This window comes from Rana temporaria, chromosome 10 (genome assembly GCF_905171775.1).
Source record: "Rana temporaria chromosome 10, aRanTem1.1, whole genome shotgun sequence".
Classification (NCBI taxonomy): domain Eukaryota; kingdom Metazoa; phylum Chordata; class Amphibia; order Anura; family Ranidae; genus Rana; species Rana temporaria.
The window spans coordinates 115,455,015-115,480,552 of record NC_053498.1 but is presented as its reverse complement, the minus strand read 5'-3'; the positions used below and the strand labels follow the sequence as shown (position 1 = coordinate 115,480,552).

The following is a 25,538-nucleotide window of genomic DNA, read 5'->3' as shown; positions in this document are numbered from 1 at the left end:
TGCTGACTGGGTGTGCAGTGTTTGGAACGTTGCAGTGCAGTTGTAGTACAGAGCAGGGCTCATGTGGATCTAAAGCCATTGGGGCCACATAAAAATGAATGGAGTTAAAAGCCCAGTTGCATGATCTGTCAAAGTCATGTGACCAGGCTCTCCTCCCATCAATGAGTTCTCTCCATGACATACTGCAGGTTTCATAACGGAAATGGTCAGTAAAATGCAGATTGCAGTGTGAAGGTAACTGTGTGGTATATAAAGATAATTGTTTATGGCTCCCTAAGTCAGGGGTGCCCAACCTTTTGAAGAGCAAGGGCCACTAAAGCGACTTGGTAACCAGTCGCGGGCCACAATGAGTGGAGTGGGTGGATGGCAGCCCACTCGGCTCTATAGAGCCCACTCTACTCTCTGCACACCAAACTCGCAGGTAATATAGATCCGTTTGAAAGCAGCCCAGTAACCCCTGCAGAACAGATATGCCCATATATACAATGTGATTTTAGTAATAAAAACTTACCTTTAAAAACAGTATCCTATTCTATTTTATTCCATCCCAAAGCAGGAGGTTGTGGGCAACATCAGAGGGCTCCGCGGGCCACGTGTGGCCCCCGGGCCACTGGTTGGGCACACCTGCCCTAACTAACTAGTTTAAACATTTGACCTGCAGAAGATTTACCCCTCTTCATGACCAGGCCATTTTTTTGGCAATACAGCACTGTGCTACTTTAATTGACAATTGCACGGTCATGCAACGCTGTACCCAAACAAAGTGTGTGTTCTTTTTTCCACAAATAAGGCTTTCTGTTGGTGGTATTTGATCACCATTGCATTTTTTTTGCACTATAAACAAAAAAAGACCATCAATTTTGAAAAAAAATAAACAAAACAATATTTTTTACTTTCTGTTATAAAACATATAATGTAAAAATTTAAAAAAAATCTAATTTCATGATAAATTTAGGCCAATATGTATTCTGCTACATGTTTTTGGTAAAAAAAAATAATCCCAATAAGCGTATATAGATTAGTTTGCGCAAATATTACAGCGTCTACAAACTATGGCATATATGCTTGAATTTTTATTTATTTATTTTATTAGTAATGGTGGCGATCAGCGACTTATAGCAGGACTCCAATATTGCAGTGGACATTCCGACACTTACTTACTGTCACTGTACTAATAACACTGGTAAAGGGTTAAACATCTAGGGCAATCAAAGGGTTAAATGTGTGCCTAGCCAGTATTTTGGTGTACTGTGTTAGGTGCTTTGCAGGGAAAGAAAATCTATTACTTCCCCACTGAAAAACTGCTGCCTGAGTGTACACACAGTCCTTTCAAAAGAACCGCAGTTCTTTTGAAAGGCAAGAACGTGGTGACGTCATTGCGTACGACGAGCATGCGCTCGTCACATTCGATGGCGTCGCCGCTATCTTGCTTCACATTACCTATGGCGTGGAAGCTACCGCACATGCGTCAAAGTCATTTCGAGCATGCACAGGTTTTCACGGCGACAGGTAAGTATACACACTGTCGGGTTTCTCGTCGGGAAACAGGCCGACAAGAATCCAGACGAGAAAATAGAGAGCAGAATCTCTATTTTTCTCGTTGAGATTCTGGCCAGATTTCCCAAACAGAAACCTGGAAGCCTCGTACACACGCGCGGTTTACTCGGAAAACCGAGCGTGTGTATGAGGCTTTAGTCTTGTTTACAGAGGCTCTGTCCTGTGAAAATTCATGATGATTGCTGGGTGATGGCGGTAATCCATTGACCAACACCAGCGGATTGACATCTTCTGTGTTTAATAACGGCACAGCTGAGTTTTAAGTGGCGCGCACACGTGTTCTCACTTGGAAGTGTCAGATCATGCACCCAGTGTGTGATCTGACGCAGCCATCCTACATATATGTGTGTTAGGTTTAATGTACTTGAACTACTTAGACTGCCAGCCATGGGAAAATGCAAAACGCTGCAAAATTGCGGCACGATTTTACATGTTTTGCAGCTGGCGGTCAAAACGTTCCTATCCTGAATGTGATTCTTCCACGTTCAGGAGAGGGAGGTTAGGGGAGGTTGAACCTCCTCTAACCTCAGCAGCCCCTAAATTATCCCAAAAGCCTACACATACGGGGTTATTTACGAAAGGCAAATCCAATTTGCACTACAAGTGCACTGAAAGTGCACTTGGAAGTGCAGTCGCTCTAAATCTAAGGGGTAGATCTTAAAATGAGGAGAAGCTCTGCTGATTTTATCATCCAATCATGTTCAAGCTAAAATGTTTTTTATTTTCCCTGCATCTCCCTCTTAGAGTTACAGCAACTTTACTTTCAAGTGCACTTTCAGTGCACTTGTAGTGCAAAGTGTATTTGGCTTTAGTAAATAACCCCCATAGACTTTTATGGAGTTGAGTTTAGGAGCTTTGGGAAAATGTTTAGGAGCTGCTAGTGTGCATGGAGCCTTATACAGTTGGCAAGTGGTTAAAAAGCAAAATGTATTATTCCTAAGATTCCATCTCCCAATTAGAGACAAGTACACTATGGCCTCGTACACACGACCATTTTCCTCGACAGAATCCATCAAGAAACTTGGTGGCAGAGCTTTTTTGCAGAGGAAAACGGTCGTGTGTATGTTTTTCGTTGAGAAAACTGTTGTCTCAATTTCCTCGTCGTGTTTCTCGTCGGGCTGGTTTACGACGAGGAACACGTTTGTGTGTATGCTTAGAAACCTGCGTATGCTCAGAATAAAGTATGAGATGGGAGCGTGCCTTCGGGAAAAGTAGGGTTTGTAATGGAGATAGCACATTCATCACGCTGTAACAGACTGAAAAGCGCAAATCGTCTCTCACCAAACTTTTACTTAACACGCAGTAACATGAGATTAGCAAAAACAGCCCCAAGGGTGGCGCCAGTGGAATCAAACTTCCCCTTTATAGTGCCGTCGTACGTGTTGTACGTCACCGCATTTGAGAACGACGAGATTTTGTCCTGACAGTGTGTACGCAAAGAAAGCTTGACAAGATTCTCGACAAGCCTGACAAGGAACTCGTCGAGGAAAACGATGTTTCATTTAGGACAAGTTCCTTGGTCGTGTGTACGAGGCCTATCACTACAAATATAGAATACATCACAGATGACTTGCGTATGAGTATAGCACAGGCAGTATGGTAATATATCCTGGAATTTAGTTGGCCATTGTATCCATTTATTTGGAGTTATAATGAATGGTCTCATTGAAGCCCTTTGTGTAGTCAGTGAAATTATGTACATTTGTCATCATACCTGTACACATCATATTTGGTCCCCATTACTTGGCTGCTTTGAAGAAACATTTCTGGAGGGATATAATTCAGAGTTCCTTTGATTGCTGATCTTTCTATGTATTCCTTTCGGGTCGAGTTTTCTTTCCATTTAGAGAGGCCAAAGTCTGAAATCTGAAACAAAACAAATACATTAAAGATGAATATTGTATGTTTTAAGTGCATGCTTTCTAAAAATAAACATCTACGGTATAGCCTTTTCAAAAACCTCTGTGTTAATGCACAAAAATATCTTTGCCCACTACTTCATTTTATGATATCATTTCTACAGTAAATACTTATTCAGTTTTAACCGAACGACACTATATGATAAATGAAACATGCAGCGTCAAAATATGACAGCTGGCATTGTTGACGTACCCCTTCTAAATGTTGTAGGATCAGGTCCTGTATCTTTAAGCAAAATATTGTTTACTTACCGTAACTAATGATAAGATATAACTACACACTTTTTTTACTTTTGTGGCTATGGTATAATATATGATAAACAAGGCATAAAAAATTTAGCGCTTCAATACCAGGCACTTTCTTCCCCTTCCTGTCTAGGACAATTTTCAGCTTTCAGTGCTGTCACATTTTGAATGACACAAAATAGAGCGTTCTTTCAGTGTTTTTTTTTATTATTTTGCTAAATAAACAAAAAAATATTAACATTCTGAAAAAAAATATAAAATTCTTAGTTCCTGTTATAACATTTTTTAAATAAATAATATTTCTTCATAAAATTAGGCAGAAATGTATACTGCTACATTTCTTTGGTGAAAAAAATAACCTACATCAGTGTATATTATTTAGTTTGTAGGAAAGTTATAGCATCCACAAACTATTTATATATATATATATATATATGAAAATCGATCAATCCTGATGTACTGACGACATATCTTAATTTTTGAGGGCTGGAAATGCCAGGACAGTACAAATATACGCCAAATAAACCATTTTTGAAAGGTAGACAGTCCAGGGTATTTAGTAAGAGGCGTGGCAAGTTTTTTAAAGTTTAAATTTGTGCCACAATTTTTTTAAAGATAAGAAATTTTTAAAATATATATCTTTTATTTTTTTCATACTGTCACCAGTGCAGTACAACGTCATCATATAACTGGTTTGGCAGTGATTAGGGACACAGACTGGTGACAATATGTAAAAAAACTGTGATCAGAGCCATACAATGTTACCATAGTAACATTGCATTACTCTAGGGAGGTGATCAAGATTTTATTTTACACACTGATTATTTATAACTGTGAATTTTGCAGTGATAAGCAACTATTTTTTTCTGACTGAAAGCTATTCAGTGTAAAGGGGAGGGTTTTTTTGTGGGACTTTAACCACTTCCATACCGGGCCTATTCTGGCACTCCTCTCCTACATGAAAAAATCATAATTTTTGTTGCTAGAAAATTACTCAAAATCCCCAAACACTATACTGTATATATTTTTTTAGCAGGCACCCTATGAAATAAAATGGCGGTCATTGCAAATTTATATCTCACACAGTATTTGGCCAATAATTTTTCAAACGCCTTTTTTGGGAAAAAAACGGTTTCATGAATTAAAAAATAACAAAACAGTAAAGTTAGACCAATTTTTTTTTATAATGTCAAAGATTATGTTATGCTGAGTAAATATATACCAAACATGTCATGCTTTAAAATTGCGCACACTCATGGAATGGCATGAGTGAAGGAGGAAAATTACTAACAACATGTACTGACAGAAACTAAGAGAAACTTTATTTTTTCAAAATGTTCAGTCTTTTTTCTTTTTTTTTGTAAAAAAAAAAATCCCAGCAGTGATTAAATACCACCAAAATAAATCTCTATTTGTGTGAGGAAAAAGATAAAAAAACTGCTGCATTTTATAATCCCAAAACGTAAAGTATATAATGCTGATTGATGAACATATCAGAAGGTCATGCAGTAGTATACAAAATATTAACTTGTATCAAAGAAATAAACAAAGCCTCAAGTATGTACTTCTGAGATGCACACTCACCCAGTCATGTCAAAAAGACAAGTGTTCCAAACCAAACATATTGTACAAAGAAGTGCATTAGAGTTAGGGTCAGGTATATATGGCTCTTGAAAGAGAAATTATTCCCTGGGAGGGACATGATTCACAACATTTTAACAAAAGCATGTGTTTAACAATATACATTATATTACCAATCGAAACACCTGCCTTTACACGCACATGAACTTTAATGGCATCCCAGTTTTAGTCCATATATCCATTCAATATTGAGTTGGCATACTTTTTGCAGCTATAACAGCTCCAACTCTTCTGGGAAGGCTGTCCACAAGGTTTAAGAATGTGTCTATGGTAATATTTGACCATTATTCCAGAAGCGCATTTGTAATATCAGGCACTGATGTGGACAAGAAGGCCTGGCTTGCTGTTCTAATTCATCCAAAAGGAGGTCTAACGGGTCGGGATCAGGACTCTGGTTCACAGACTAGTGCACAGTCATGTTGGAACAGAAAGGGGCCATTCCTAAACTGTTCCCACAAAGTTGGGAGCGTGAAATTGTCCAAAATGTCATGGTATGCTGACACCTTAAGAGTTCCCTTAACTGGTACTAAGAGGCAAAGCCATACCTCTAAAAGAACCAAAGGGATGTCTGTAGTTTAAAGTCTAAGTTTAGCATAAAAAAATAAATAAAAAACAGCACAAGGGACATGACTCCAAATCCAATAAGTCCCTTATGCTGCTGGCTTCTCGTTTAGTTGAAATCTTCTTCCTACAAGCTCTTCCACCCTCCGCCAAAAGTTTGACAGGAATAAATAGAGTCAGGGGACTTGTGATTTGCAGTCATCAAGAAAGCTGACTATGTCTAACTGTACTATAACTTTAATGAATGAAAAACAATTTGAGTAGGAGACTAATAGGTGGATGAATGAAAGGTCTGCCTCCTCAATTCATAGACTGAATTGCTTGTATGAATGGAGGAGGTGGGTGGAAAAGGCTGCCAAAGTCAATACTCTAGATGAGTGCGAATCATAGGTTCCTTTTTTTATTACTAAACTCAGGCTTAAAATACAACATGGACATCAACTCTTGTAATTACTAATAGGTGTAGCAGATTGTGAGATGACAGTACAATGTATAAACAGGCTTAATCAAAATAGAAAACTATTAAATGCAGTAACCAATAAAGAAAACTTTTAGTATTAATAATTCAGCAATCTGACTTGAGAATAAAAAAGATTAATTTGTTGCTTGGGTTACTGCATAATATATTTTAAATATTGTCCTTCGTATTTTTGTATCTAATAAGCATGAAAGTATGCAAAAAAGACCCCTCTAATAACTTTACTTTAAATTGTAGTAACGATTACATGTATTGATAAAAAAACTAATTTAATTTTACAATGCAAATCTTCTAAAGCATAGTTCTGCCCTCATAAATATGTGCAACATAATACAGGGCAAAGCTTTGTGGATCATCATATCCCATGTGAGTATGGCTAAAATTATATGTCACTGCTGTAGTCTGGGGGACTAGCATGTACATGTAAACTAAAAAATGCAAACGTATTATCTGTCAATATGATACTCCTCAATGTCATTCCTAGGATATTTGCCTGTAAAATAAGACAGAGTAACAAGACCAAGTCTTTGGAAACAAGACAACTGCATTGTAAGTTGTAATCTACGAATCTTGTTGTATTTCTGTGCATTTTTGCTATATAGAAGGCTAATTAACTGATATATAAGAGGTTGATTTTAAATATCAATTTAAAGCAGAAATAAACCCACCCATGTAACTGTTTACCCAAAAGCTCAATCTAGAAATGTTCAATAATCATTAATAAAAAATGTAAACAAAATACCAATGTGGTGTTATGCATTGTTTTCATTTACATTATGCCTTCTAGCTTATGCTAGCTTATGCTACATTCAAGGCATGCCTCAGATGTATTCATGCCACCTCTCCTTCTTTCTTTCAAGACTTCAAATGGCTGATGCCATAGCTGGTCAGGCAACTACAGATCTTAACAGAGGCTAAGATGGCACTGTCCTTGGGGTATAGGAGAACAGAAGGGTTTAGTGCCTCTTTAAAATTGTGAGATTGAAAAATTATGATGCGTCATATATTTCAGTGGTTCCCCATAATGCATTAATTAGTATTCAGAAAGGTATTATTATTTATTCAGGGGATGCTTGTATTTCTTTAGTTATATATTTATTGGTTATTATTATTATTTTTTCTATACAGGATTTTTATAGTGCCAAGAGTTTGCTCAGCACTTTACAATATAAAGGGAGACAGAACAGTTACAATATAATTTAAGACAAAAGGGTTAGGAGGGCCCTGCTCATTAGGCCCTGTACACACGATCAGTCCAAACTGATGAAAACGGACTGAAGGTCCGTTTCATCGGTCCAAACCGATGGTGTGTAGGCGCCATCAGTCAGTTATCCTTCAGTCAAAAAAAATAGAACTTGCTTTAAAATTGAACTGATGGACTGATAACCGATAGGTCAAAACCGATGGTTAGTACGCAAAAGCATCAGTTCCAAACCCGTGCATGCTCAGAATTAAGTCGATGCATGCTTGGAAGCAATGATGATGACATCTCATTGACACGACACTTACCCACCTGGGTCACAGTGACAGTCTTTCTCCATGTCAGGCGGTCTCTTCTGTCCCCTCCAGTCCAAACAGCACTGACAGTCCTGCTTTCGTCCCGCAGACCCACACACTTGGCTCCACTCCCTTGCACCATGACATCACACAACATGCTCAGATAGCACCTCCACCAGGCTTTTCCCCTGTTGGCACCGCCTGGACACACTGTAGTAGGCACTCAGCCAAACTTTTTACTGGCAACCTTTTCCTTTTACTGACATTTACTGGCAGGAGAAAAGTGACAATTTTTTACTGGCTGCCAGTAAAAATACTGAAGGTTGGCAACAATGCTGTGTATAAGTAGGTTAATGAGAAGGGAGTTGCAATAGTTGAGGTTAGAGATAACAAGAGCATGAATAGGTAGCTTGGTGGTTTCATTGATTAACCACTTCCTTACTGGGCACTTAAACCCCCTTCCTGCCCAGAGGACTTTTTGCGATTCGGCACTGCGTCGCTTTAACTGACAATTACGCGGTCGTGCGACGTGGCTCTCAAACAAAATTGGCGTCCTTTTTTTCCCACAAATAGAGCTTTCTTTTGGTGGTATTTGATCACCTCTACGTTTTTTTTTTTTTTTTGCGCTATAAACAAAAATAGAGCGACAATTTTATAAAAAAAATAATAATTTTTACTTGTTTCTATAATAAATAGCTCAATTTTTTTTTTTATTTTTTTTTTTTTTTATCCTCAGTCTAGGCCGATACGTATTCTACATATTTTTAGTAAAAAAAAAATCGCAATAAGCGACTGGTTTGCGCAAAAGTTATAGCGCCTACAATTATTATTATTATTTTTTACTAGTAATGACGGCGATCTGCGATTTTTATTGCGACTGCGACATTATGGTGGACACATCGGACACTTTTGACACATTTTTGGCACCATTCACATTTATACTGCAATCAGTGCTATAAAAATGCACTAATTACTGTATAAATGTGACTGGCAGGGAAGGGGTTAACACTAGGGGGTGAGGAAGGGGTTAAATGTGTGTTCCCTATATAGTGTTCTAACTGTGGGGGGGGAGGGGGGGTGACCGATCTGTGTCTCTATGTACAAGAGACACAGATCGGTCTCCTCTCTCCCTGACAGCACCGCTGTCTGTGAGAGCCGGCAATGAGAAATGATCTCATATGTAAACATATGAGATCATCTCTCATTGGCCGCACAGATCGCCTAGCAAACGGCCACTCCGATTGGCCGTTCACGGCGATCTGTGATTGGCTGTGTCCAAGGGACACGGCCAGCACAGCAGTTCCCGGCTGCGCGCTCGGGAGCGCACGCGGGGAACGTGGAAAGGGGCGGACATCAATTGACGGCGCCTCAGAGAAGTAGAACCACCCTGCGGCCGTCAATAGTCGTACGGCCGTCGGGAAGTGGTTAAAAAGGAGCATGTTGTAGAAATGTTATGGAGGAGAAGACTGCATGATTTCAACACTGACATGATTTAGGGCTTAAAGAATGTAATGGAACTGTAGTGAAGCAAAAGAAAATTAAGAATTGTCAATTTCCATGGTAACAAAGCATGTTCTATTCTATTGTTATCATAGGTGGGAGCATAGTCTTGCTTGATTTTTCTGCAAAAACACTTTAGAAGAAATTGGACTGTAGTTTCACTGTATGGCACTGCTGAGCAAAAATTGTTTAAAATATTGCCCATCACTGTGTGATATGACTTTGTTTAAAGTCACATCACTGGTGACTTTATTGCTCATCACTGTGTGATATGACTTTGTTTAAAGTCACATCACATCACTGGTCACTGCGTAGCACCGCCCTGACCAGTTTTGACAGAATTGTCGTTTTTAAAGGGCTTATTTGAAAACGACAATTCTGTCGAAACTGGTCAGGGCGGTGCTACGCAGTAACGTCACCATGCTCCCACGTGACCCCGGAAGCACGGGCGCTCGTATCTTTAGCTATGCTGGCTTTATTTTTAATTTTTTATCTTTTTCGATTGTGTGTATGTAATACATTGGAGCTTTACAAATAAACTTCCCCCTGTTTTTAAGAAGATAACACACATGCTGCCTCTTCTTTGGTAATTTTTCCATGACCTACGGACTCATATTTGCTGGAGTAGATGACATCACCCCTTGTTCGGTCCCAGTGGAGGAGATCCTGAGCGGACTGTTATCTTGAGGTCCGAGTCCATCTATAACCTTTGCAGAGGTTTGGATCTGCAAAAGCGCATCAGACCTTACACTTGAGGTCCAACAAATCCGGTAAGGGTCCCCCCTCAACATTTTGTTTTGCACTGGAGAGGATACAACTTTGGTGGTGGTGTATAGTGGCTTCATCCTTGCCTTCACACATCTATCCCCTGCTGTATGGAATCTGAATGCAGTTTTCCCTGATACTTGACTGGTTTTCTCCCCCTTTTCTGCTTCAATATTGGAACTGTTTGCTACTACTTTCATTTATCTGCGTATCTAATTTTATTGGCCTTTATGGTTGTCCTGATTAGGACTTTTTCACATGTATATATTTAATTCTTGTCACTCTCTTGTATTTATTTGAGTCACTTTCATATGTTTATATTTATGGCAGAGTGGCCAGAAGAAATCCATTACTTTCAGCAAAAAACAAAATGGCACATTTTGAGTTTGCGAAAAAGGCATGTGTATGAAGGAAGGTGCTCTGGTCTGATGAGACTAAAATTGAACTTTTTGGCCATCAAAGAAAACGCTATGTCTGGCACAAACCCAACACATCACCTCACCCAAAGAACACCATGATGTTTTCAGCAGTCGGGACTGGGAAACTGGTCAGAGTTGAGGGAAAGATGGATGGTGCTAAATACAGGGATATGCTTGAGCAAAACCTATACCATTCTGTGTGTGATTTGAGGCTAGGACGGAGGTTCACCTTCCAGCAGGACAATGACCCCAAACACACTGCTAAAGCAACACTTGAGTGGTTTAAGGGGAAACATGTAAATGTGTTGAAATGGACTAGTCAAAGCCCAGACCTCAATCCAATAGAAAATCTGTGGTCAGACTTAAATATTGCTGTTCACAAGCGCAAACTATCCAACTTGAAGGAGCTGGAGCAGTTTTGCAAGGAGGAATGGGCAAAAATCCCAGTGGTAAGATGTGGCAAGCTCATAGAGACTTATCCAAAGCAACTTGAAGCTGTGATAGTCGTAAAAGGTGGCTCTACAAAGTATTGACATTAGGAGGGGGTGAATAGTTATGCACATTGACTTTTTCAGTTATTTTGTCCTATTTGTTGTTTGCTTCACAATAAAAAAAATCTTCAAAGTTGTGGGCATGTTCTGTAAATTAAACGATGCAAATCCTCAAACAATCCAGGTTAATTCCAGGTTGTGAGGCAACAAAACACGAAAAATGCAAAGGGGGGTGAATACTTTTGCAAGGCACTGTATTGTATCAGGGTTATCATTCTGTAAATGGAGGTGACATCCAGGCTGGGTTTTGCTAGGAGCAACAGGCATGGTTTTCTTTTCAGAGTGCTCACGCATAAAATTCAGTGAACACATTATGAATGTTTTTGAGCACCCTACAACATATGTAATATTTTATTTTGCCAATGCACACTTTATTTTTTAGCTGGTATAAAGTCAGTGTATTGAAGTTAGTATAGTTGTAATAGTTGTATAGTTGAGGAATGAGTGAGCTGCATATAGAGATAGCACTTTATCACCAATACCATCTTCAAAAAAAAGAAACACCTTCATGGTTCTTTTGCGATGTACAGTATATAGTAATTTATAAAATGTTGTCATGTATTTAGAAAATATGTCTACGGTGTATGTATTTTGTATATTTAAATCCTAAAGAAAAAACTAAATCAGCTTTAGACAATAACCTACCTTAACATGTAAATGTTCATCCAGAAGAATATTTCCAGGCTTTAGATCCAAATGGAGTAATGGTGGGTTCATTATATGGAGGAAGTTCATTCCTAGCGCTATTTCATGGATGAAACGAAACTTGAGCTGCCAGCTGAGGGTGTGTGTCGGGATGAGCTTCTCAAGGGATCCATTTTCCATAAACTCCATTACGATTCCAAGTGGATCAATGCAAATTCCGTAAATTTGTACAACGTATCTGAACTTTATCTTCTCCATCTTAGATGCTTCCTCCATTAGATTGTTGTAAGTTGTGCTGCATAAATTGAATTAAAACAACATTTCATGGTTAACATTTTCTAATAAGGGAATTCAATCAAAAAATAATTAAGTGCTTATATGGATTGCTGGTAGTCTGCTTTACCCTGAGATATATTTTAGCAGAGAGGTAAAAACACACTATAAACTTGCAATCTTTTTTGGTCTCTGCCCTTCCTTCTGACAAGTTTGAAGTTGGCATTTTGCCTTTGAACCTCTTTACATCTCCTGTAGCACCTAAAATATCAAAGTGCCAAAGCTACAGCATGTGAAGCAGTCAAACAATCAGTGAAGTGTGATCTAATGCCACTAAGTTTCTCTTAAGACACATCTCCAAATGCAAAACTGCAGTTAGCGCTTGCTTATAGTGATTAATCAGAATGTTGAATTAACAATTATTTGTCTTCTTTTTTATAACGTTGTCACAAGTATCATTTCAAAAGATTTTTGTTACTAATACTGTTGCAACATATCCATTTGTAAAACAAGGTCTTGATTTTCCCCTTTAAAAACACACTGGGATTTTGATAGGCACATTATATGGTCAAACGTATGCAGACATACATCCAAATTATTTAGTTTAAGTGTTTCCATAGAAGGGGGAAGGAATTTTTTTGACAATTAATGGGCTCCCAACCAGGTAGCAACAATCTTGGGAAGACAGCTTTCTGTTTCAGCATGACTGCGCCTCTGTGCACAAAGCCAGTTCCACGTGTGTTTGATGTGTTTAGTGTGGAAAAGTCAAGTGGCCTTTAAAGGGCCCAGACTTCAACCGAATTGAACACTTTTAGGATGAATTGGAGTGCAATTAGGAGCCATGGGCCAGATTCACAGTGAGAGTACGCCGGCGTATCTACTGATACGCCGGCGTACTTTCAAATTTGCCGCGTCGTATCTTTATTTAGAATTCTCAAACAAAGATATGACGGCATTTGGCTAAGATCCGACAGGCGTACGGCTTCGTACGCCTTTCGGATCTTAGGATGCAATACTTCGGCGCCCGCTCGTCGCATTCTCTTACGCCGGCTTTTCCCGTCGTAAAGTTATGCATGCTATTTCAATGGCTTACATTTAGACTAGCCATGTTAAAGTATGGCCGTCGTTCCCGCGTCAAATTTTGAAATTTTTTTTGCGTAAGTCGTACGGGAATAGGAAAGGACGTAACGCACGTCGCCGTTCAAAAATTACTTCGGTGCAACGTCATTTCGTGCAAAGCACGGCGGGAAATTACAAAACGGAGCATGCGCAGTACGTTTGGTGCGGGAACGTGCCTAATTTAAATGATACACGCCCCATTTGAATTAGGCGGGCTTGCGCCGGACGGATTTACGTTACGCCGCCGCACGTTTACAGGCAAGTGCTTTGTGAATCAAGCACTTGCGCTGAAAACTTGCGGCGGTGTAATGTAAATGGGATACGTTACGCCGCCGGAATTCTACGTGAATCTGGCCCCATGTTTTTTGTAGTCTTTTTGTATGTGATTTTCAAAAGCATCAATAAGATCAATAAGATACTGTATGTGATCTTAATCTATTGAGTGCTGTCATGATACATGCTTCATGCATTTTCACATAATATTTTTGATGCATGTTTGTTCAACTTGGAGGTCCAGGGGAAAGATAGAGCCCATATCCATCTTTTCTTGGTTGTTTGTATTACTATGCATTCTGTGGAGGGCTCCCTCATCCTACTAGAATAGACATTTGCAGACCTTGCAGGATTAGGTAAGAATTTGGTTACATTCCAATTAGGAGCCATGGCTTCTCGTACAACATCAGTACCCTTACCTCAAAAGTGCTATTTTGACTGAATCAGCACAAAGTGTCACTGACACACTCTAATGCCACATACACACGACCATTTTTAATGTCCTAGAAAAAACAAAGTTTTTCTCGATGTGATTTTTGTCAAGCCTGCCTTGCATACAAACGATCATGAAAAAAAAAATCCTTGAGCAAAGCGCGGTGACGTACAACGGCACTATAAAGGGGAAGTTCCATTCAGATGGCGCCACCCTTTGGGCTGCTTTTGCTGATTTCGTGTTAGTAAAAATTTAGTGAGAGACAATTCGCTCTGTTCAGTCTTCGTGCTTTTCAGTCTGTTACACAGCGTGACGAATGTGCTATCTACATTACAAACACTAGTTTTACCAGAACGAGTGCTCCCATCTCATAACTTGCTTCTAAGCATGCACGTGTTTTCCCGTCATGAAAAACGGCAAGAAAAATTAGAGCATGTTCTAAATTTTTAATGGCCATTTTTCACGTTATGAAAAATTCTCTGGAGCCTACACACGGTCATTTTTAATTACCAATTTAAAAAATTGCATTTTTCACATCGACTGCTGAAATTATGCCAACAAATGAATGTCCAACAAGCTCAAAATGATGGTTAGGTTTTGTTGTGTGTTTTATATGAATTGCATCTTATTTTTAGTTCATTCTAATTTTATTAAATTATTAAATTATAGCACTGTAGAATATAGTACAAACATTGGTGAGTTCATATAAGTAATACAATCGCCTCATCAAGTCAATTTCGGATATAGTTTCCATATATAATTAAAAAACAACTGTACAATATAGAAAAAAAAAAACAGGATCTACAGGGCAAAAACAAAACAAAACATAACGAAACCGAATAAAACAATGGGTTAATGGATGGCAGCAAAAGCCCCCCCATCCGCATCTCATTTTTGTTTTATTTCCTTAAGGACTTTCTAATTCCTTATTGTTTCTCTGTATGTCCTCCAGGAGACCCAAATCCGGAGGTGTATCTAGTTCATGTGATAAGAGTGATTCCATCTTCTCTATGTGATCCATCTCACTGACCCACTCCTTAATTGATGGGATTTGTGTTGAGCGCCAATCAGAGTATCTTTCATTATTGATTTTTGTTGTGTGTTTTATATGAATTACATCTTATTTGAAATTGATATCAAATGTCATGCTTGCACGTTCATGGGAAATTTTGGATTATGACAGTACTAAAATAAACCAGTAATGTCAGATTCCTCAATAGCCTGTAAGTTGCCTGCAGCAAAAATGCATGAAATGCTTTTTTCACAGTTGAAATAATCACAAATGCTACTTATATGGTATTTATAACTCTGTATGTTTGTAAATACAGTAACTGTATCATTGATATAATTAATATATCACCATTGACGCCTTAGTAAACATTGAAGTACATAGTGGATACTCACTTTCTGTAAATGTATGTTAAAAAAAACAATGTTGTTCATTATGACATAGCAAAAGACCTCAAAGACTATCGCTACACAAATATTGAGGATTGTCTGTCATGTGTACGAAGCAGTCTTTCCTCGTTCTGTACACCATGAAGCCAGATGTTTCAGGTTATAGCTGTACTCTCTGGTGGTTCTAAAAGTTATGTCTTATTGATTAAAGGAACACTAAAGGCACATTTTTTTTTTTTTTTTAAATAACAAACATGTTATACTTACCTCCACTGTGCAGCTCGTTTTGCACAGAGTGTCCCCGAATCCTGTCTTCTGGGGTCCCTCGGTGGCTGTCTCGGCTCCTCCTCGCAAAAGCTTTCCACCTTCATGCGAGCGAGCTCGCATGGTGGAAAGCTTTTGCGGGCGTGCTCCCGTGATACAGCGGCGGGCATAGCCCCCGACTGTATCACTCGGCCCCGGCGAGCCGCGTCTTCAGATGTGATTGACAGCAGCGCCAGCCAATGGCTGCGCTGCTATCAATCCGTCCAGCCTAGCCAATCAACGGCCATGTTTTTGCAAGCTCGCATGTTTTTTCACCTTAATGCATAGGATGCATTAAGGTGAAAAAACATTTACCTTTACAACCCCTTTAAGCATTTGGTCATCTTGTGTGTAAGTGCTAAATGACAGTAACTCTGGCATCTATAGTGTGCATGTATGGTAAAAAAAATCAGCTTGTTGTTGTTCTGGAACCTAAAAAAAGTGATCACCAGGAAAATCCTTGTAGTCACTAGCAATCTGCGAACCCCTAAAAGTTGGAATACATTTACAAGCCATTAAAAGTTATTTTGGCTCAAAGTTTTAGAAAGAACTGCCATTATCTTTAAATTTAATGAAGTCTGTACCCAGGAATGCATTTAACTGAATAAATATATCTTTATTTAGTAATATACTGCCATGTAAACTTTTATCTAGGACATAAACTATAAGTTAAGTTGTAAAAAAAAAAAGCAAAAGTAATAACGTACCTCCTATTGTTAACAGATAATAAAGAATTCTCAAAGCTATTGTAACCACCACACCACCATGATAGTTTATGTCCTAGATATAAGTTTACATGATAGTATATTACTTTGCATGAGAGTGCCCCAGACTACGTTATTTGTGTGACGAAACGTGCGTAGGGAGGAGACGTGCTGACGTTTTGCGTGACAGTCCGAGTGGACGGGCGTTCGTTTAAGCCGGCCGGCTTTATTTTATGCTTCTATGTGATCGATCTTTTGTAAGTGTTTTATCTCATTCAATTTTACACTTTATGCTACGGTGAGTCCCATTATTTTCTGGGTATCCCATGCATCTGGTGACATCTGTGCCTTGAGGATCCATTTCCACTGGTGTGTGCTACAGTTCATGACTAAAGGCCCGGGCTGGGGTTTACAGCCGCAAGCCATCTTTGCTTGCCATCTGGTAAGCCTCCATTTCTTGTGGTGTCTTCACTTTTGGTGGTGGATTTTTTCAACATTTTGAATTATAATTTGAACCACTGAAGAATTTACTTTAATTGTGTTTTATCTTTGGACTTCACTGAACACATGATTAACACAGTTGTCATTGCTTCATTTAATATTTTTTGTCATTTGTTCAGTTTATTTAGTTTTTTATTTTATCATAGCGCAACTACATTTTTGTCTATTCTACTTTGCATGAGACCCTAAAATACTTTGTATTTATGTTATCTTATATGGGCTTTGAGTATTTTACCGCAAAACCTTTTTACAACATATTTTCTATATTATTGTGATATATGAGGCCTTTTTGGTCCAGTTGGCCCTCTGTTTGCCTGATTGATGAGGTCCCTCCTTTGTGGTAACATGCTGGATAATTGTATTCACTCATCGCTGGGATGTCTTGTTTTTAACAACTGGGTTATTGCTGTTCATGAGGTAAGTCTTTTGACTTTGGTGTGAAATCATATGCTATATTACTTTATTAGATATATTACTGTATGTTACAAATATGCTGGGATTTGCTTTACAGAATGCTGTCCTTCTATTAGTCCTAAAGAATCGGGCATTGATACGAGAAACACTTGAATTTCAGGTAACCAATGCTTACTTGAATCATATAATTGAATAATGTAGTTTAAATTAATTAAATATACTTTAATATGAGTATTGGGATATCTGGGGTTGATTGATGTTTTTTAACCTCCCTGGCCGTAATCCCGAGTTTGGCTCGGGGGTGGAAATCCAGTACCATTAGCGATATCCCCGAGCCAGGCAGAGGTTACTTACCTTGTCCCCTGGATCCTGCAAAATGTCTCCATGCTGTGTGAGCGAGCTGTCTCCTTGCTCGATTCACACAGTGCCCGAGTGCCACCGAGCTTCATTCCTTGCGACATTATGACGCACGGGGGCGGAGATCGGCGCCAAATTCAAAAAAGAAAAACACAATACACATACAGTATACTATAATCTTACAGATTACAGTAATGTATAAAATAATTACACTTCCTCTTTGTCCCTAGTGGTCTGTCCAGTGCCCTACATGCACTTTTATATTATAAAAACTGTTCTTTCTGCCTGGAAACTGGAGATTGTCCATAGCAACCAAAAAGTGTCTGTTTATGTCAAAAGTGGTTTTAGACCAGCTAGAAAACAGTGATAATAAATTAGAATCACTTGCAGAATTGAGCAATAGTGATTTGTGGGGAAATTTGTTATCAAACACTGAAAGTAATGACAGCAACTGAGCAAATTTCAGTGTTTTTGATTTGATTACATTAATTTTTATTGTTATTATAATTTTATTTGTTATAATTATTTATAGTTATTTATTATATTATAATTTATGATTTTGTGTTTCAAACTTTATCATACCCGGGAGGTCTACTAGACTCTTGTTTGGACAGATTTAAGTGAGTTATTTCTAAGAATTAAGGGCCTGATCCACAAAAACCCGGCGTAACTTAATTTTTCCCGTTTAAGTTACACCGCCGCAAAATCTCTACCTAAGTGCCCGATCCACAAAGCACTTACCTAGAAATTTCGAGCGGTGTAACTTAAATCCGTCCGGCGCAAGGCGTTCCTAATCTAATGGGGCGAGTCCCATTTAAATTAGGCGCGCTCCCGCGCCGGACGTACTGCGCATGCTCCCGACGTTATTTTCCCGACGTGCTTTGCGCGGTTTTACGTTGTGCCGGGTTTTGAGAATCGCGACGGGCGTAAAAAAGAGTTGCGGCGGGAATTTTTTTTTTTTTTTAAAAATGACAGCGAAGCGGGATAGAAGGGTATACTTTTACAAGGTGTAAACAGTTTACACCTTGTAAAAACAGCCCTAATTTTGCGACGGCAAACTAATACTTACAGAGAAAAAACAAAGCGTAAAAGCTTTGTGGATCTCCGTAAGTGCTAATTTGCATACCCGATGCTGGATTTCGACGAGAAATGCCCCCAGCGGCGGCTACGGTACTGCATCCTAAGATCCGACAGTGTAAGTCCCTTACACATGTCGGATCTTCTGCCTATCTATGAGAAACTGATTCTGTGGATCAGTTCCATAGATAGAAACAGGGATACGACGGCGTATCAGTAGATACGCCGGCGTATCCCTTTTGTGGATCAGGCCCTTAAGGCCTACAATATAAAACGCCAAATTTCCATGCAAAATAATTGTACCGATTTCAGCACCTAAAATCTGAAAGAATCATACCGCCAGGGAGGTTAAGTCTATACATACTTGGAACAGCATTTAACAAGTGTTTTTCATCCAATACGTCTTATGATATGAATAAACAAACATGATTTTACCTAATATTGTTATGACTTGGTACCAGGGAATTGTTATGTTTTTTTTCTATTATGCCACGGACACACCATCACGAATCCTGAAGAGAAAAGTGCGAAAAGTGCGAAAAATGTGAGTTATTTGTTGCAAATTCTGAGGCCCTGTACACACGACCGAGTTTCTCAGCAGAATTCAGCCAGAAACTCGGTCGGAGCTGAATTCTGACGAGAAACCCGGCCGTGTGTACACTTTCGGCCGAGGAAGCCGACGAGGACCTCGGCGAGGAAATAGAGAACATGTTCTCTATTTCCTCGTTGTTCAATGGCAAATTTCGGCTCGCCGAGATCCTCGGCGGCTTCACAGGGAACTCGACGGGGAAAACGATGTGTTTTGCCCGTCGAGTTCCTCGGACGTGTGTACGGGGCCTGACAGTGTGTATGCTCCATCGCACTTTTTCTGTCAGAATTCCGGCCAAGAAAAGATTGAGAGCAGGATCTCAATTTTCGTGACAGGAACAATTCCTGTCGCGAATCACGTTCGTCTGTATGCAATTATGACGCCTAAAAAAAAAGTGCATGCTCAGAATAAAGGAGAAGAGCCGAACTGCCTATTGAACTTCATTGATCTCGGCTCATTGTACGTGTTGTACGTCACTGCGTTCTTGACGTTCGGAAATTCGTCCAAGATTAGTGTGACCGTGTGTAAGCAAGACAAATTTCATCAGTTTTTCTGCTGAAAAAAAAATTGGTTTTCTTGTGGGAAATCGCGATCGTGTGTACGAGGCATTAGAGTTCCTCTATATATCTTCAGTTTAGGATATGGTACCTTTAATGACATTATGGATATTGTCTTGCCCTTTTTCTTTTTTTGGATTGCACTAAACCACTGTGTCTCCTCCACATATGATGATTGCATATGCTATTAAAATTATGAATCCATTATATTACTTGCAGTACAATGCAATAAGCATATTTCATATTTGCCGTTTTCAGAATGGAACCTTAAACTGCATTCATTGGTTTGGAATTATTAAACATCATCTATCTAAACTGTTATAACACAATTCACTTTTTACTGTCTTAAAAACACAATACATTTAAAAATTATATTATGAGGATGACTTTAACTGCAGAGCAATGTGTCATGAAATCAGGAATAGCGAGTTACAAGAATGCTCTGTGATTTGAACACTGTAACAAAATATCACATTTGTGATTGGTACGTAGTTTTGAGCATCGATGATAAATTACCAAAAGCTAAGTAACAAATACTAAATCTGTACTTTTAAATGAAATTGCATAAATAAAATTTGATCCCCCCCCCCCAATACAATTGTAATTTTATACATATACCAGCACAATAATTGCTGTACTGTTTCATCTCATATTGCTTTTAAGTACACTTTGTTGCATTACCTATTGAAAGGGTATTAATATCACTGACCATATCCAATAGCAATTTAATTAGGTACTTAAAAAGTAATTCTAGAGTTTTGTAATGAGAGCAAGAGTTTAATATTGCTGTCATTCTCATTAATTCTCTTCTCAACAACTCTTCTCAACAAATACAGCTGCACTTTTAACTATTTAGTTACTTTCTTGGAGGCATAGGATTGTTAAGTAACTTTTCAAGTGAAATCTCACCATTCACAGACAGGTCTCATACAGTATACTAAACCTGTATGCTTATTCTGACTCATACTTTTGGAATACTTTAAGTGATGCAGTGAAGGAACAAGGAATACCAACTCTCCTTCTAAACATTCATTTTGAAAAATATTGTTTTTCAATAAGTATTTACTGAATTTAATTAATTTTAAATATTTGAAAACTTTGCATTGAAACCCATTAGAGGAGATGTTGTTTTTCAAAGCTGGCAATTTGTAAGTCCAGTAAGGAAACTATTGCCAAATGAAAAGCATGGGAAACTGATCACTGCCATGGGGGACATGTACCAATGCCAAAATTAAAATCACAGCATAACAGAGAAGCTTTACATAAACAAGCTCTCCCTATCAACATAGAAAGACAATAAGGCACTTGTGAACTCACCCTTTTATAATGAGGGTATTGGATAAGTCTGCAAAGTTTTTGTGCCAAAAGATGTCAAATGACATACAGTACCCAGCAAATCCAAGGATCTCCTGCAAATCCATCAGTACCAAGAAGAAAAAAAACTGCTGCAATGCTAGCATCAGATTTTTTTTTTTTTTTTTTTTACAAATACAGCACACATACAAAATGACAGAATTCGTCAACCTGAAGCCATGAAAATACTAGTGTATTTCAACTTTTGCAATCACACTTCAAAAACAAACAAAATATATTTGCCATGTGTTCCCATTCACACAGTGTGCTCAAAAATAATTAAAATCATTTCATAACCACTTCAAAACCAATTCTGACATTTCTCACATACATGGAAAAATAATAGTTTTTTTTTGCTAGAAAATGACATATATATATATATATATATATATATATATATATATATATATATATATACAGTACAGACCAAAAGTTTGGACACACCTTCTCATTCAAAGAGTTTTCTTTATTTTCATGACTATGAAAATTGTAGATTCACACTGAAGGCATCAAAACTATGAATTAACACATGTGTAATTATACATAACAAAAAAGTGTGAAACAACTGAAAATATATTTCATATTCTAGGTTCTTCAAAGTATCCACCTTTTGCTTTGATTACTGCTTTGCACACTCTTGGCATTCTCTTGATGAGCTTCAAGAGGTAGTCACCTGGTGCAGCACCCCATCACTCTCCTTCTTGGTCAAATAGCCCTTACACAGTCCTGTTGAAAAATAAATGATGGTCCAACTAAACGCAAACCGGATGGAATAGCATGCCGCTGCAAGATGCTGTGGTAGCCATGCTGGTTCAGTATGCCTTCAATTTTGAATAAATCCCCAACAGTGTCACCAGCAAAGCACCCCCACACCATCACACCTCCTCCTCCATGCTTCACGGTGGGAACCAGGCATGTAGAGTCCATCCGTTCACCTTTTGTGCATCACACAAAGACACGGGGTTGGAACCAAAGATCTCAAGTTTGGACTCATCAGACCAAAGCACAGATTTCCACTGGTCTAATGTCCATTCCTTGTGTTATTTAGCCCAAACAAGTCTCTTCTGCGTGTTGCCTTTCTTTAGCAGTGGTTTCTTAGCAGATATTCTACCATGAAGGCCTGATTCACACAGTCTCCTCTTAACAGTTCTAGAGACGTGTCTGCTGAAAAAGGTGGCTACTTTGAAGAACCTAGAATATGAAATATATGTTTAGTTGTTTCACACTTTTTTGGTATAATACCACATGTGTTAATTCATAGTTTTGATGCCTTCAGTGTGAATCTACAATTTTCATAGTCATGAAAATAAAGAAAACACTTTGAATGAGAAGGTGTGTCCAAACTTTTGGTCTGTACTGTATATATATATATATATATATATATATATATATATATATATATATATATATATATATATATATATATATATATATATATATATATATATATATATATATATATATATATAGCACAGGTCTTCTACCAAAGTTATCATTTGAGAAATGTATTGCTTCTTTAGAAAGGTATGGCTCCCTCTGGTGGCCATTGAAACTTTATCAGGATATTTCCTTCTGGCTAAGAAAAACAGTTATGCATTGTGGGATATATAGGACAATAAGGAAGTACTCATGTTGTTAAATCAGGCTGGGAACTACAAACCCACAATGCCAAGCTACAAACCCACAATGCCAAGCTCAGAGAACAGCCTGCTGGGTAAGCAGATAAAAGGACAGGCATGGTCTGCTTTCTCTCTCTCTGGACACAATTCAACAACCAGCAAGATGCCTGTGTGTGTGCCCAGAGCTGGGAGAGCCTGTGGCCTACAGCAGAGAGCGGATCGCCTGCCTCAGAGGGATCCTTGTAAACAGCCCTGCTGATCGAGCAGGAGAACCGGCCAGTGCTTCAGAGCTTTTGAAGCCACCGGCTTTCCTGCATACCGGATGGAGTCCACAGACAGCGGGGGATCTAAAGTGGTGAGAATGCATTTGCCTATCCATGTAGTGGCTGTACTATTGTTAAGTGATTGCCTGCTATACAGACTGCCGCTGAGACCTGTGGTTCCATGGCTGTGGATCTATTGCATCTTAGTATTTTATGCAGTAGCACGATCCGGGGGTTTTCTGTTTCCTTTTCCCCTATGATGCAAGTTACTGTTTCCTTTGCTATTTTGGATTACAAATATGTGCACCACCTCACACTGCAGTATAATTGAGCTAGCTGAAGACAAGAAAACTGAAACTGGAGGAACTTTCAATACTTTATTCTTTCACAAGGTTTTTACTGCTATATAATTGTGTATCACTCTGAACTGCACTCTAGAGGGAGCCATTTAGCAACATACAGTTGGAACTTGTACTTATATTACTGTGTTCACTGTTGTGCATTCTGCGTGTAGTGGTCTGTGTGCTGAGGCCTCAGTGGGGAGGTGCTTCAATACAGGTATTAAAGTGTTGAGGATCTATTTCACTGTGCACCTGTGCATACCTTTATCAGGTTGCTATTGGATACAACAGTATGACGTTATTGCTTTAAACAAATATCTCTGCCAATCAATACTTGTGTTATTTATCTGTTATTCACACCATTTCTTTATGTCATTCTTCACTATTTTTTCATCATAGTAAACTTTTCCAATTTTTTCAATGATATCTTGTGTGAGTCTCTATTTACTGCCACAACTGACGGAACCCAGGGTCTCGGTAAATATACTATATGCGCTTTCATTATTGTGTCACATTCTGTTGGTGTCTTGGGGTTGAGCGGCAGAGTTCAGAACCAAACAAATATTAAGCGGCTCCTACGGGGGTAGCGCTACATATATATATATACTGTATATGTATATATATATATATATATATATATATATATATATATAAATATATATATATATATATATATATTAAGCAGAAGCCCCTGAGAATAAAATAGGGGTTGTTGCAATTTTTTCACACAATATTTGTGCGGCCATTTTTTATTTCAGGAGAAAATACAGTTTAATCACTTCAGCCCCGGAAGGTTTTACCCCCTTCATGACCAGGCAATTTTTTGCGTTACGGCACTGTGTTACTTTAACTAACAATTGTGCGGTCGTGCAACGCTGTACCCAAATAAAATTGATGTCCCTTTTTTCTCATAAATAGAGCTTTCTTTTGGTGGTATCACCTCTGCTTTTTTTTTGCGCTATAAACAAATAAAGACCAACACATTTGAAAAAAAAAAACTATATTTTTTACTTTCTACGAAGGTACATATCAAATAAAAGAATTGAAAAAAATCAAACTCCTTCATAAATTTATGCCATAATGTATTTTGCTACATATTTAAAAACAAAAAAAAAACAATGACTGTATATTGAATGGTTTGCGCAAAAGTTATAGCATTTACAAACAATGTGATATTTTTATGGAATTGTTATTTATTTATTTTTCTAGTAATGGTGGTCATAAGTGATTTTTTATCAGGGCTGCGACATTGCGGCGGACAAATCAGACACCTACCTGACACTTCTTTGGGGACCAGTGACACTAATACAGTGATCAGTGCTAAAAATATGCACTGTTACTGTACTAATGAGACTGGCAGGGAAGGGGTTAATTAACGCCAGGGGCGATCAAAGGGTTAAGTGTGTCCCTAGGGCTACTTGCTAACTGTGTGGAGGTTGCTCTGACTGGGGGGATCGCAGAGATCCATGTTCCTGCTTAGCAGGAACGCAAGATCTTTATGTTGTCCCCTGTCAGAATGGCGATCTGCCTTGTCTACATTGGCAGATCGTTGTTCTGCCTCTCTGGGGAATAATCACGAGGGGGCACCAGACCCGCTGATTGGCTCCCCCTCTGTCCAATCAGCGTGTGCACACCACCATAGGCTTCTGCACGAAGCGACGTGCAGGTACTGTACGTCCTTTCACGCAGCCAAGCTGCCTTGCCGCAGTAAACTTGCAGAAGGCAGTCCGGAAACGGTTTATGAATTTTAGGGCATAAAAAAAATAAAACCATATAATATGCATAACAATATATATACATATGTATAATATATTTTTTGTAAAATATAAAAAATGATGTTATGCTGTCTTGTGTGTTTACATATGGATGCTGTACCTGTATCTGTGTTCAAATTTGTGCATGAGAGAATTCTTTTTTTATTACTATTTATTTTATGTCATTTATTAACACTGTCCCCTTATTTTTTTGTTACCATCTTTATTACTATTACAAGGTATTGACAACTATTAGACCTCAGCCCTCTCATCTGTAATGGTTTGTAAATAAAGAACCAAAACTGACTAAGGCCCCTTTCACACATGCAGATCGTTTGTTCATTTTTCATACATCTGTTGACGAATGAAAAACATTTATCAATGCATCTTTATGGAAAAACTGATGTAAATGGATGCTCATCTATTCACAT

General features: G+C 38.4%; 1 protein-coding gene across 2 annotated transcripts in view; it reads right to left on the bottom strand.

Annotated features, from left to right (window-relative positions):
- ANKK1 (ankyrin repeat and kinase domain containing 1) overlaps positions 1 to 25,538 on the bottom strand; it is a 95,612-nt gene that overhangs the window by 15,923 nt on the left and 54,151 nt on the right. The window contains exons 1-3 of one of the 2 annotated variants that reach the window (XM_040326015.1): positions 19,067 to 19,145; positions 11,780 to 12,074; positions 3,272 to 3,423 (exon numbers count right to left, since the gene is read on the bottom strand). In XM_040326015.1, coding sequence (XP_040181949.1) covers positions 3,272 to 3,423; positions 11,780 to 12,055 — 428 coding nt within the window. In that variant the 5' untranslated portion in view covers positions 12,056 to 12,074; positions 19,067 to 19,145. Of the gene's footprint in view, positions 1 to 3,271; positions 3,424 to 11,779; positions 12,075 to 19,066; positions 19,146 to 25,538 lie in introns of those variants that run through there. The other variant, XM_040326014.1, reaches the window with a different exon arrangement.